The sequence below is a fragment of the Lemur catta genome, chromosome 12 (assembly GCF_020740605.2).
Source record: "Lemur catta isolate mLemCat1 chromosome 12, mLemCat1.pri, whole genome shotgun sequence".
Taxonomy (NCBI): domain Eukaryota; kingdom Metazoa; phylum Chordata; class Mammalia; order Primates; family Lemuridae; genus Lemur; species Lemur catta.
This window is the reverse complement of record NC_059139.1, coordinates 76,159,453-76,174,340: the sequence shown is the minus strand read 5'-3', so window position 1 is coordinate 76,174,340 and position 14,888 is coordinate 76,159,453. Positions and strand designations below refer to the sequence as shown.

At 34.2% G+C, this 14,888-nt stretch overlaps 1 protein-coding gene across 1 annotated transcript in view; it reads left to right on the top strand.

Moving 5' to 3' along the window:
• The window catches only part of TMEM232 (transmembrane protein 232), a gene marked incomplete at its 5' end in the record, with an annotated part of 186,746 nt that overhangs the window by 85,989 nt on the left and 85,869 nt on the right, over positions 1–14,888 (top strand). The window contains one exon of the mRNA XM_045565626.1: positions 8,102–8,349. Within this exon, the coding sequence (XP_045421582.1) occupies positions 8,102–8,349 (248 nt within the window). The remainder of the gene's footprint in view (positions 1–8,101; positions 8,350–14,888) is intronic.

The window sequence follows — 14,888 nt, the reverse complement described above, 5'->3', positions numbered from 1 at the left end:
ACAAACCAAAATGATTCCCAAAGAATGATCATATGTGCTCTCTATGTAAAATGTTTTAGAAAAAAATATTTTGAATTTATTAAAATTGTATTTTCTTATCTAGAATAGTCAGAATACTTTCCATGTAAGTTAAATGGGGCACGTATTTACAGGTATGCTTAATTTTATGGTAAAACATGAGAATGATAAGCTTGAGATTTTCTTTTTTCTTTCTTTGTTTTCTTTTGTTGGCACTATCATGGCAATACTTATTTACAGTAATAAAACTCCAAAGGTTATTTATTTATAAATGTCTATATATTTCCTTAGGAACTTGTTAATTCCTAAATTCCATTGAACCAATGCATAGTATTGTACTGTGGTACCTCTTTGGACAAGTTCTGTGGTATAAACTAACTAGAAGCTTTCTCTCACAAGTGTTGGGTGCTCCCTCACTACATGTGAATAGGGGACATCTAAAAAACACCTACACGGTGAAGGCTTGTGACTCAGATACTTCAATATAAAATAAAATATGTATTCCACTGTTATTTCAGTTATTGCAAATGACTGTTTATAGCACAGTTTTTGTTCTTTCTTTCCTTTCCTGATTATTTGCTTTCAAAACCATTCTTTACGTAATAATCTTATTACCTGCACAGAATGAACCATGGCTTTAATCATAAACTACTGTACATTATAAGAAGGAGTTAGTTCATAAAGATTGAGTATATTTAAATGCTTATGGAATTAAGTAGAATTTTTCTGTTTTCTCCTTTAAAAATAAATGTTCAATTCATATGATAAACTACTGAATTTAATAAATAAAATGTTGTATTTAATACCTCAATTTATCTACAACACTGGTAAATCCATTACTAACTAAATTATCTATTCTCATATCTTATATTTTTAAACTCATAAAATATTCTATAATCTAAAATTCTTGTTATAGCTATTCATAAAATTTTCTGCTTAGTGGAGGTTGAATGAGAGGTGAGACATTTAATAAGCATATTTGAAATGAAAAACAGTTCTGAGGAGATCCCTAAACATGAGCTCTTCATGTGACAAATTCAATATAAACCTACCTGTTGCCTGAGTATTTGGGAAAGGAATCAAAAACTGTCATATACTCACAGTGGCATAATAAACAAATGTTAATTGATGTGCTTTGTTTGAAATACTTCCAGGGAGACTTGCAGTGAGCAAGGTTTTTTTCTGTATAGGCAATTCAGCAGCATATGTTGGCACATCTAGGAAAAGTCATCATGTATAAGTGTTTTCTGCCATCTGGTATATGACCTAGAATATCAAAAAGAAATATGGATAGCTAAAATGAGTATGTAACTTTATTCAGAGTACACTTTGTGCTTAATATTTTATGGTGCAATCTTTAAAATAAAATTTGTTTTTATTCTTAATGATATTTCCATACTTCTAATGAATTCTGTAGAGAAGCAAAATAGATAGAACAAACAGTATTGGTTTCAATTTTTTCAGTGCCTGTCTCTCTCCTCCTTCATGTGTGACTTTACCTTTGACATAAATGGAAATTCTGAGTATGAAAAGTGAGATGTATTTTTGAACAAGTATACTGCCTTAAATCAATAGAATGTAATATAACAGATACATTGATTTAAGAGAAAAAAAATGTAATAACAATTACCACAGTAAAAGATGTGGGGATGCTTTCATTTTACTGAGAGAGGTGGCATCTTGATCTACAACTTCTTCTGTCCTGGAGGGAAGAAAGCAAGGAGTCAGAAAATGAGGCAAGATGAAAGAGTATCAAGATTCTATAGTATGGGTAATGCTACCTTTGAGAACAAGGTATTTTATCAGAAATTATGTCATGAGAAGACATTATTTTTGTTGACCCGTTCGTTTACGCATTCATTTATTAATTCGTCACTGCCTTAGTGAGCAAAGAACTCACTGAAATATCTTACATTTGTGTGATACACGTTGCTATTGATTTCAAAGTGCCTTTTCGTATGAAAAGTTAAGCCAGGAGAGGTTATCAGAATAAACAGTACAGGTATTGTGATTACCATTTTACAGATGAAGCTATAGACTTTCAGATGTTAAGTAATGTCCTCTAAGTCACAACAGCTATTACGTGTCAGAGACACAGTTGAACTTCTTGTTTCAAATTGAATATACTTTCCATGATTTCTACCTAGTTAATAGGCAGTATACTCAATGGAGAATAGTATAAATGTAACTGTACACAGATTCCAACCTCTCAAGGTAATTGAAATCAAAGATATTTTAAGACTGGACATATTACATTGAGGACTAGTGATAAAGATTTATTTTCCAAAAATAGAAAAAAAAGGAAGGGCTCTTTTTTTGATGGTGCCACTTTTTTAACATTTTATTTTTCATTGACAAATAAAATTATATATATTTATTGTGTACAACATGATGTTTTAAAATATATATACATTGTGAAATGGCTAAATTGGGCAGATTAACATATGCATTACATCACACGGTTATCATTTTTGTTGTGAGAACACTTAAAATCTACTCTCTTAGCATTTTTCAAGAATGCAACATATTTGTATTACTATAGTCACCATGGTGTACATTAGATCAATTGAACTTATTCTTCGTATTTCACTGAAATTTTGTATATTTTGACCAAAATCTCCCTAGCCCTCCACCTCTCAGTCCCTTTAACCACCATTCTAATCTCTACTTCGATTAGATTGACTTTTTTAGATTACACATATAAGTGAGATCATGCAGTATTTATCTTTCTGTGCCTCACTTATGTCACTTAACATAATGTCCTCTAAGTTAATCCATGTTGTCACAAAGAGCAGGATTTTCTTCTTTTTTATGTCCAAACAGTATTTCTAGTGTTCATCTATACCATATTTTCTTTTTATTTTATTTCAGAATATAAGGGGGTACAAATGGATTAGGTTACATGGATAGCTTTTGTAATGCCTGAGTCCTGGCTATAGGTGTGCCCTTCACCCAAATAGTGTTCATAGTACCCATTAGGTTGGTTTCTTCTCATCCCCTCTTCCCCCAAAGCCCCTGGTTTCTTTCCACTGAGTTTTACTTTCCTCTGTGCAATTGTGTGGTCATTGGTTAGTTTTAATTCAATAGTGAGTACATGTGGTGTTTGCTTTTCCATTCTTGAGATACTTCACTTTGGACAGTGGTCTCCAGTTCCATCCAGATTGTTGCAAAAGGCCTTAATTCATATTTTCTATGGCTGAGTAGTACTCCATAGTATACATATACCACATTTTATTAATCCACTCATGAATTGATGGGCACTTGGGTTGATTCCACATATTTGCAATTGTGAATTGTTCTGCAATAAACATTTGAATGCAGGTATATTTTTGGTAAAATGACCTTCTTTTCCTTTGGGTAGATACCCAGTAGTGGAATTGCTGGATCAAATGGTAGGTCTACTTTTAGTTCTTTGAGGAATCTCCATACTGTTTTTCATAGAGGTTAAACTAATTTACATTCTCACCAACAGTGTATAAATGTTTCTTTCTCTCTGCATCCATGCCAGCATCTATTGTTTTTGGACTTTTTTTTTAAAAAGCCATTCTAACTGGGATAAGGTGATATTTCATTGTGGCTTTAATTTGCTTTTCCCTGATGATTAGAGATGTTGAGCATTTTTTTCATATGTTTATTGACCATTTGTCTTTCATCTTTAGAGAAGCTTCTGTTGATGTCTTTTGCCTACTTTTTAATTGGGTTTTTTTTCCTTGCTTGTTTGCTTTAGTTCTTTGTAGATTCCAGTTGCTAGCCCTTTATCAGATGTGTAGCTTGTGAATATTTTCACCCATTCTGTAGGATGTCTATTTGCTATTTTGGTTGTTTCCTTAGCTGTGCAGAAGCTTTTTAGTTTAATAAAATCCCAATTATTAATTTTTGTTGTTGCCATGATTGCCATTGGGTTTAGTCATAAATTCTTTGCCTAGGATGATATCTAGAAGAGTTTTTCCTACATTTTCATCTAGAATTCTTATGGTTTCATGCTTTATATCTAAATATTTTTAACCATCTTGAATTAATTTTTATGAGTGGTGAGAGGTAAGGGTCCTGTTTCATTCTTCTGCATGTGGCTGTTCAATTTTCCCAGCACCATTTATTGAATAGGGATTCTTTTCTCCAGTGTATGTTGTTGTCTGGTTTATCAAACATCAGTTGGTTGTAGGTAGATGGTTTTATGTCTGGGTTCTCTGTTCTGTTCCATTGATCTGTGTCTCTATCTTTATACAAATACCATGCTGTTTTGGTTATTATAGCCTTGTAGTATAGTTTGAAGTGTGGTAATGCGATGCCTTTTCTTTTTTCTTAGACCTCCTTTGTCTATTCAGGCTCTTTTCTGGTTCCAAACGAAGCATAGTTGTACTATGAAGTACAACTTTGATAATTTGATGTGGATTGTATTCAATTTTTAAATCACTTTGGGTAATGTGGACATTTTAACAATATTGATTCTACCTATCCATAAGCATGATATGTTTTTTTCATTTGTTTATATCCTCTGTGATTTCTTTCCTCAGTGTTTCATAGTTCTCCTTGTAGAGAACTTTCACCTCCTTGGTTAAGTATATTCCTAGGTATTCTATTTTCTTTGTAGCTATTGTGAATGGTATTGAGTCCTTGATTTGACTCTTGACTTTTATCATTATATAGAAATGCTACTGATTTATGTACATTGATTTTGTATACTGAGACTTTGCTGGACTTATTTATCAATTCCAGGAGACTGTTGGTGGAATCTTTGTTTTTTTTCTAGACAGAAGATCACATCATCAGAGAATAGTGATAGTTTGACATCCTCTTTCCCAATTTGGATACCCTTAATATTTTTATTTTGCCTGATTGCCCTGGCTAGGACTTCAGCATTAGGTTGAATAGGAATGGTGACAGTGGGCGGCAGCCTTGTTTTGTTTCACGTCTTAGGGAAATGCTTTTACCTTTTCCCCATTCAGTATGATATTGGCTGTGGGTTTGTCATATATGGCTTTTACTATTTTGAGACATGTCCTTCTATGCCTAGTTTGTTAAAGATTTTTATTATGAAAAGGTATTTTGTCAAATGCTTTTTCTGCATCTAGTGAGATGATCATATGATCTTTGTTTTGGCTTTTGTTTATGTGGTGAATCACATTTATTGATTTATGTATATTGAACCATCCTTGCATCCCTAGGATGAAGCCCACTTCATCCTGGTGGATTATTTTTTTGATGTGATACTGAATTCAGTTTGCTAGTATTTTATTGAGGATTTTTTTGCAGCTACATTTATAAGGGTTCTTGGTCTGTAGTTTTCTTTTTTTGTTGTATGTTTTCCTGGCTTTGGTGTCAAGGTGATACTGGCCTTGTAGAATGAGTTGGGGAGGATTCCCTCCTTTTCAATATAATGGAATAATTTCTGTATTATGGGTACCAGGTCTTCTTTGTAGGTCTAATAGAATTCAGCTATGGATCCATCTAGTCCTGGGCTTCTGTTGTTGTTGTTGAGAGGTTTTTTATATTACTTCTGCTGCTTCACATACTAACATTCCCATATCTCTCTCAGTGATTGCTAGGATTTTTAAATGACTGGGTCATCTCAAGAGCCTTGACTTCAAGCTTTGAGATTCTTTCTTCTTCTTGGCTTAGTCTCTAGAGTGTTAAAGCTTTCAACTGCATTTTGAAATTCCCTGAATGACTGTTTCATTTCTCTAAGTTCTATTATATCCTTTCTTATTTTGTCTAGCTCTCTAGTCACTTTTTCATTTTTTTTCATTGATTTCCTCAAATATTTTTTTTGGCTTCTTTTTGTGGGTTTTCAACTTTCTCTTCAATTCCAATCATCTTAGTTGCCATCCACATTCTGAATACCATTTCTGTCATTTTGGCAATGTCCTTGTGGGTGGAGCCCACTAATGTAGCTCCACTGTGTTCTCTTGGGGTTGTCTGACTATTTTGGTTTTTCATGTTTCCAGGGTTCTTTCATTGGTTTCTTTTGATCTAGCTTCTCTTTATTGACTTTGGTTTAATAGATATGCAGGGCACTGGCTGGGGACTTTCTCAATATGTGTCCAGGAGGAATGGCTGCTCAGGGCTGGGGGTTCCTGAGTGAAGTGTTGGATGTCAGGGAGGTTCTGCTGACCCAGTGGTAGTGGCGGGGACTCAGCTGTGGGGTTTTGGAATCCAGGCAGAACTCAGTAGTCTGAGGGGTAGAGCCACAGGCCTGGCAGGGGCCCTGGAACTACAGGGGAAGAGCCTCAGACTTGGGCACAGTGAGAGCTTCAGAGCTGGCTCTGGGGGTTTTGAGGGCATAGCCACCTATATAAGGGGCTATTCTACCAATGTGGGGACTGCTGATGCCCAGTCACACAGGCAGGGGATTCTTTCAGGGGCCCCAGCATCCATGTAGGTGGGCCAGAGCTGCTGGTCAGCCAAGGTTCTTGCCCCATACCAAGGACCTACTGAGGCACTTGCCCAAGGCTTTGTAAGTGTTGCCTGTGGCATCTGAGGTTCCCCCTCTGTTTTCCATGGTGAGGAGGAGGCGTATTCAGCCCCTAGTCACAGGGCTTGACATGGGGGAGTGTCTGTCCTCTCCTTGCCTGGCCAGGTGATATTATGTTTACTAGTGGATAGCTGGGTCCCGAGTGGACCTGGCTCTGTGCACCAGAGTGATCAGGATATCGTCAGCAGCAGAAGCCTGATATTGGCAGCCACCAGATCTCTGCAGCACCTGTTCTTTAGTGGAATGTCCCTGCACAGACTCTGAGTAGCTCTGTGATCAGCCCAGACATCTGCAGTGGAAGAGGGAGATGCCTCACAGATCATGCTGTCTGTAACTTTTGTTTCTCTCCTAATATACAGTGTCCCCTTGGGTTGTCTCTGTCCTGCTGTCTTCACCTCTTCCCAGCCGGGTGAATTGTATTGGGTCCCCCAGCTTAATCTCTGAGATGGTGGGTGGTACTTGTGAGTAAGAATATTATTTTTTCCCGTTCTCTGTGGATTTCAAAGTCCTGCACTTGTTTACCTCCCTTTTGATATTTTCTCATTGCTTTAACCCCTTTTTTCAGTCTTTGTATTCTTTCCACTATAATTTTGTCTAGATAATGCAATCGTCAATCTTTCAACAGTAATTTAATTGAGCCAAGCCCTATCTTGAAATCCTAAAGAGGTTAACTTAGATGTTCACATGTAGAAAAACATTTTCCATTCCTACATTTTCTGCCATAGGATTGATAGGCATCTAAAATGAATCCTGAGTGACATTACAAGCTGCATTAACATAGATAATAATCAATAAATATGCAAAACCTTAAATGAAAAGAAGCAGCATCTGACTTATTTACAGGAAAAAGGGTTTCCAGTATGAACATATTGTGAACATAAAAAGAAATTTTAAAGCATACCATTTTACTTACATTTTCATTTATTATTACTGGTTATAGCCAAGGAAAACATGCCTCTGGCCATTTCAAAAGAAGTAATTAAAAAATCAGTCATGGACATTATCAAACATAAATAGGAAAATTCCGAATATAGCTCGTTCCTGAATAAAGATTGCTTAACTGTTGTGGAATTTTTACATTCTTTTTATGTTTTGAACATATTCAATTTAATCAAAATCTAAATCCTAAAACATTTTCAATCTAAGATAAATACAAAGTTCTTGTCTGTTTTTCAGTTACAAATTTTGTTCTATAGAAATGCTCTGTTCACATAAAGTTGAGATTGTGTATAGAAAAATGAAAATCTGATTTAAAATGCACCTTACTTCATTTGATTGCTTAATTTCTTATTAAGTAAATTTTATAAATGCTCGTTAAATTCTTGTGTGGCAAGTATACCAAATTTAAGATTATATTATTAAATTTTCAACATTTTAAGACTGGATGCATTAATGCTTAATTGTTTATTTCACTGAAAATTGTTGTTAGGATTTTTAAAATCTTTTGGGAAACTGTATGTTTTTTTCTTATGAAGGTTAATTTTATTAAACAGGAAGAATGCAATATTAGTCAATGAAAATAAACATACATTTTTACTTTTTATTTAATAACACATTTTTCCTCTCATTTAACCCTATTTCAAGTGGTTCCTTTTTCTTTTCTTTCAACAGGCTGAGCTAAATGACCCAACTGATCCTTTCACTAGGTATAGTACAAAAGTTTCATCAAATGTAGGGGAAGAAGTTTTCTCCAAATACATTGGATGGAGAATTGCCAATGCACTTTCCAAACTATTCTTTCCCTCCACTGGTGCCCCTGTCCTTCCTTTGAAGAAACCATCTATGAAAGGGGATCAAATGAAACATCTGAATAAAAAACAGGAGTCCATGAAAAAGAGAGTTCTACACTTTACTGTAAGGTGAGGCACTATTAGATCTATTATTCTAATACATTACATTTCAAACTCACATAAATTTTAGATAATCATGTGTCATATTATTTAACTCAGTTTCTCTTCTTCAATTCAAATCTTAGCTAGTCATAAGCAAGTTTTTCCCTTCTGAGAAATTGTTTCTTTGTGTTTAACATAGTTATTATTTTATAATACAAATCAATGTTAATGTAATTCTTATGTGTGAAGTATATTGAATTAAAACAAATATCATTCAATATTTGAAATTTTAAGACTATTCATTTTATGTATGTGTGTATACATACAAATAAAAATATTTACATATTTAATGTTTATTTAATTTATCAAACTTAAGTGATAATTGTGAGGATAAGTATTAAATGTTATGCTTCAACCTTTCATAAATATCTTTAAATTTACTTCTAATGACTTCAGGAAAACTTGGCCTTAGGAAAGATCTATTTAAGTGAATAATTTTTAGATTTATCTGCTGTTTCTTCACATGGTGCATTTATTTCTGATTCTTAGGATCCCTGTTACTGTTTTAACATATATTTTGCACACTGTCACCCTTCTGGCAGATTAAAAAATAGGTGAAAAATCACTCTGCTGATATATAACATGAGCCCTGTTTTTCATTTTTAAATCTTTTAAAGCTTTAATACAAGCAGAAGTGTTTAACCCAAGTCATTTAAAGAGTTTATTATGCTACATTTTCCTATTAATTTTGACAAATTCACTATGGAGTCAGCTTTCTTTATAATTGTACCAATTCATTTTTTTGATATGTTTTGATGCTCTCTTGAACAGTTCATTCTTGGTAGACTGTGATTGATAGATTGTACTTAAATTTTGATTTTGATTTTGCTGTTCCTGATTTCTTTTTGTTGATTGCACCTGCTACATCTTGTCCATGTCTTATACATTGCATTTGATTGGCTTTGCCTTTGTGTCTTTTTATAATCTAATCTAAGAGCCCTTTGTTTTGGCTCAGAGAAATTTAATCTAGCGAATAAACTTACTTGTTCTATATAATTGATGATAATGTACCTGCAAATATAGATTTAACTGTAAGTTCTATTCGTGTTACAGAATGTATACATTCTTAAGTATTTATTTTTATTTATTTTTTCACTTGACTGAAGTATTATTGGATTTTTCAAATGCCTGCTAAATATTTTTAAATATATTGTATTTTCCTTTACAAATGTGTTTGTATAATTTGGGTAATGTGTTTAATTTGGGTAAATATATAATTCTCAGTTCAAAATCACTTATCCTTTATAACTATTGCCACAGTACATTATTGTGTTTGTAAAGTCTGCTATATTGTGTGATTTTCTTTCCTTTGTATGATCTCCCCCCCTTTTTATTACTAGCAAATAGAGTTCAACAGCATACTAAAAGGATCATACACCCTAACCAAGTAGGTTTTATCCCTGGGATGCAAGGGTGGTTCAACATATAAAAATTAATTAATGTAATATACCACATTAATAGAATGAACTATAAAAATCACATAATCATCTCAATAGGTGCTGAAAAGGTATTTTACAATATTAAACACCATTTCATGATAAAAACTGGAAAAATTTAGAAATAAAAGGAATGTATCTCATCATAATAAAAGCCATATATGAAAAGTCCACAGCTAACAGCATGCTCAATGGTGAAAACTTGAAAGCATTTCTTCTAAGATTAGGAACAAGGATCCCATTCTTGCTATTTCCATTCAACATAGTCCTGGAAGTCCTAGCTGTAGTAATTAGAGAAGGAAAAAAGTAAAGGTCATCCAGATCAGAAAGTAAGACGTATAATTGCCATTGATCGTGTGATATGATCTTATATATAGATAACCTTAAAGATTTCATCAAAAAACTGTTAGAACTAATAAATGAATTCAGTAAAGTTGCAGGATACAAAACCAACAAACAAAATCAGTTGCATTTTATATACTAACAATGAACTATGTAAAAGAGAAATTAGGAAAACAAGTCACATTTACAATAGTGTCAAGATGAATAAAATACTTAGAAATGAATTTAAATAAGGATGTGGACTTCTACATTTAAAACTATAAAACATTGTTTAAAGAAATTAAAGACTAGAGGAACAAATTAAAGATACCTTGTATTCATGCATTGAAAGACTTAATATTGCTAAAATGTCCATATTACCCAGGGATTCACAGATTCAATACAATAAAAAACCCAATGTCCTTTTTTAAAGAAATAGAAATAACAACATCATGAATAGCCAAATCGATCTTGAGAAAGGAGAACAAAACTGGAGATATCACATTTCTTGATTTCAAAATATATTACAAAGCTACAGTAACCAAAACAGTATGGTAGTGACATAAATATAGATGTTTAGATTAATTAAACAGGAAATAGAGCCCAGAAATAAATCCATGCATATATGATCAACTGATCTTTGACACGGGTACCAAATATGCAATGGAGAAAAGATAGTCTCTTCAATAAATGATGCTGGGAAAACTGGATATCACATGCAAAAGAATGAAATTGGACCCTTGTATCATACCCAAAACCAACACAAAATGGATTAAAGACTTAAACATAAGAAGTGAAACTATAAAAGTCCTTGAAGAAAACACAGGGGGAAAGCTTTTTGACATTGATCTTTGCAATGATTTCTTGGGTATGACACCAAAAGCACAGGCAACAAAAAACAAAATAAACAAATGAGATTACATCAATCAAAAAATCTGCACAGCAAAGGAAACAATCAATAGAATGAAAATGGATCCTACAGAATGGGAGAATATATTTGCAAACCATATATATGATAAAAGGTTAATCTCCAAAATATATAGGGAACTCCTACAACTCAATAGCAAGCATAAAAGTAAGAAACTAATCACTCTACTAAAAATAGACTGAAAAACTGAATAGACATTTTCTAAAGAACACGTAAAATTGGCAATAGGTATATTAATATCACTAGTCATCAGGATTTTCTGTGGGAGAGAGAGGCCTTGGAATATGAGACACCACATGAAAAGAAAGGTCACATGGAAAAGAATCAGTACCCCACCTGGGAGCCCACAGCAAGGACTTAGGCATACTAGGAGGCCACCTTGAGCCTTACAGCACAGCCCAGCTGCCAGCTGAATACAGCTGCATGAATGAACTCAGCTGATACTACATGGTATGCAGACTAGCTATTCCTGGTAAGTCTTCCCCAAATTTCTCTATTTTCTATAGCTATCGGCAAGGCTGATACTCAGCCAGAATGCACATAACATGTATAGCTAGATTCAATTCTTATTGTTTAAAGCCTCTCCTTTAAAAGTATCTGGAATATCAATCTTGATATCATCTCTTTAGATCTTTTTCTTTCTTCTTAACTGAATTTTAGCAAATTATATTTTCTTTGAATATTATATATTTCATCCCATTTTTCAGCATTTATTTGGCCATACTTGAACAAAGTAGTCTGTTGTGATTCCTGTAATTCTTTCTCTTTCTCTGATTATTTAACCAATTCTTATTTTGTGTATTTGAATTTGTCCCTTTTATTCCTCTTAATTAGTTTAGCTATCTATTTTATCTTATTTTTTCAATGAACCACCCTTTGGATTCTAAGTCCTGTATTTTTATTCTTATCTATGAGTTTGCTACATCTTTCCTCTGATCTATTTTGGGGTTTATTTTCCAATTTCTTGAAGAAGATGCTAGGTCATTTGGGAAATTTTCTTCCTTGGCATTTGTCTAAATCATTATTTAAGTTCCAAAATCATGGGAGTGTTTCTGCCAGATGGCACACTTTATTGCAGCTGTAATAATTGATTGCAGCAAGGCCAATAGACAAGCCTGCGTTTGTGTACACAAATTGTCAACAGAAAAGTACTTGAGAAGAATTTTGACATAGTTTGGAGCATTTTCTTAATCAAGAATTCTAAAATCAATGAGGAAGACATGTAGAGTTGAGATTAAGTATTACATAGCCTGGGCTTTAGTAGTCTCATGTGCAGAAATAAATTTTACAAAAATACTTCATCATATATCACACATATTTGTAAAATTGTAACACAATCTAGGTACAATGAGAATGACAACTCTCAATGCCATGAGTAATGATATTTACTTTGGAGGCCTGAGATGTATTCTGTATCTTCTCAGGGACCACAGACATGGAGGAATAATCCATCTGGAGCCATAGAGAGGACATTAAACAAGCATACTTTGGTTTTGCATCATGATCAGTTAGAGGAATAGATAGCAAGAAAGAAACTGGAAAAATAGAAGAAACTGGGTATTCACAAAGGAGATTAAGAAATAGCAGGGACTGGCCAGGCGCAGTGGCTCACTCCTGTAATCCTAGTACTCTGGGAGGCTGAGGTGGAAGGATTCCTTGAGCTCAGGAGTTCGAGACCAGCCTAAGCAAGAGTGAGACCACATCTCTACTAAAAATAGAAAAAACTAGCGGGACATGGTGGCACACGCCTGGGAGGCTGAGGCAGGAGGATTGCTTGAGCCCAGGAGTTTGAGGTTGCTGTGAGCTAGGTTGACACCATGTCACTCTAGCCTGGACAACAGAGCAAGACTCTGTCTCAAAAAAAAAAAAAAAAGAAAAAAGAAAAGAAAAGAAAAAAGGAAAAGAAATAAAAAGGAAAAGGGTAAATAGATGGTAAAAAGGCAGATGGAGATGAATGGTGCCTGCTGGGACACAGAAAAGAAAGAAAAAGAGAGACAAAAATAGACATATGGGGAATACAAGAAAAAGGAAGCATAATGGAAAAATAAAAGTTATAAGCAGAAAAAAAATGAAAGAACACGAAAGGGAGAATATGTAAGTAAGGAGAGAGGCATAGAATGAAATCAGGAAAAGAGGAAGAGAATATGGAAAGTCAGGGAAGAATGAGACAAAAGAGAAGGGTTGGGTTAAGGCCCAAAGAGTTCTGTAGGTTTTGAGGGATTAGTAAATTAAAATTCTCCTCATAGCCTACAATTCATTAAGTAAATGACAACTATTCTTTCCTGGCCTTTGAAAAACTAGTATTTGCATATCCATTTTTTTTTTTTTTTACAGTTCATTACGGGCTCTAGCAATTGAACATAGTCTCTTCCCGGAATGGAAGCCACAGCAGCGCTGCAGCCGGAGGTGCCCACTAGCAAGAGTGCCTCAGTGCTGCTCCATGGGGTGGCGTTCACACTGCACCACTCACACCATAGGGCGGCATTCACACTGCATCACTCACAGGGGTCTATGTGAACACTACTCCCTGGGGTTGTGCACACTGCCAGCTCCAGTTAGGTAGGGCACACTAATCTCTGTGTATAACAGTGAGTGAAATGGGGCTACAGCTTGGTGACATCCAGACAAAGCCTAGGTCAGGCCTGGCTTGACATAAGACAGTCTTTACTGTCTTATTAGGAGTGGATTATACCTGCATTTTTTATGAATTGCTGAAAAGCAAATTTAAATCTAAGCCATGCATTGAAAAAATGTCTCTGGTTTGCTAAACATTAACTGCAGGAAATTTCATGTCTTCCATTTGCTGATTCTCCATCTAATCAGGTCTTCCAGCTAGTTCCTTTTGTTAGTTCATCACTTCCTCCCACATCTAGGCCCACAGACTGGAATTAATGGAGTTAATGAACATCTGATCCTGTAGCCTCACAGGTCTAAGTACAAAGACATAATTTAAATCCTACAGTGGGCTCAGTTCTCTTTCACCCTATAAAGGTCCTTATTCATAGTGTTGTTGCCTTACCAGTTCCTCATCTAGTATGCCTAGAAATCTCCATTTTGTGAAGAAATGTGAAAGAGAACAAAAAGGCCAAAATACAAGGACTCCTATAAAACACGGGGCACGTTTAAAACAGGAAAATTAAGGTAATGTTTCTTTATTGTCTTGGAGCACTAAAGCATGCTTATTACAGTGTGAAAATCTGAAAATTTACTAGTGAGGAGAAGATGGGAACTTCCTTGTTCATGAAGCAACTGCCGTATCTCATGACCTATAATTTTTTCCAAAAATTTTTTTCCTTGTGTTTTAGCTTATAAATTATTTGAAAGAATTTTGTCTTTTATGTCTTTATAAACATATTTTGCTCTGAATGACTTGAAGGTTTGACCTTTTCCCTTTATATAATTTTCCAAAAGAAAATTGATTATTTTGCTTTTGTGTATTTAATCCTTTTGTGTTTTGCTCTAAGTTAGCAGGACATGTTGGACGCATGCACTTTTTGCCTCTCAGCATTTTTTCAAAAATGAAAAAATCATTATGGTTCTTTACTATGTCATAAAATCTGCAGCCAGAAAACCAAGTATATAATACTTCTACTTCAAAGCATAGTATTTCTCTTTTCTCTATTTGTCAGTAAAACTATCCTAAGTTTACCTAAGGCTAAGAATTAAGAACTATGAAGAACAAATTTTAACAAACCAGTTACCACATCTACACTTTTTTGTTTCTGAAGTTTCTTGTGGTGTATTTTTTAAGCTCATGCCTTGAATCTTTAAAAACTCTTGAACAATTAATTACTTGCATATGTATAAAGAATAGGTGAATA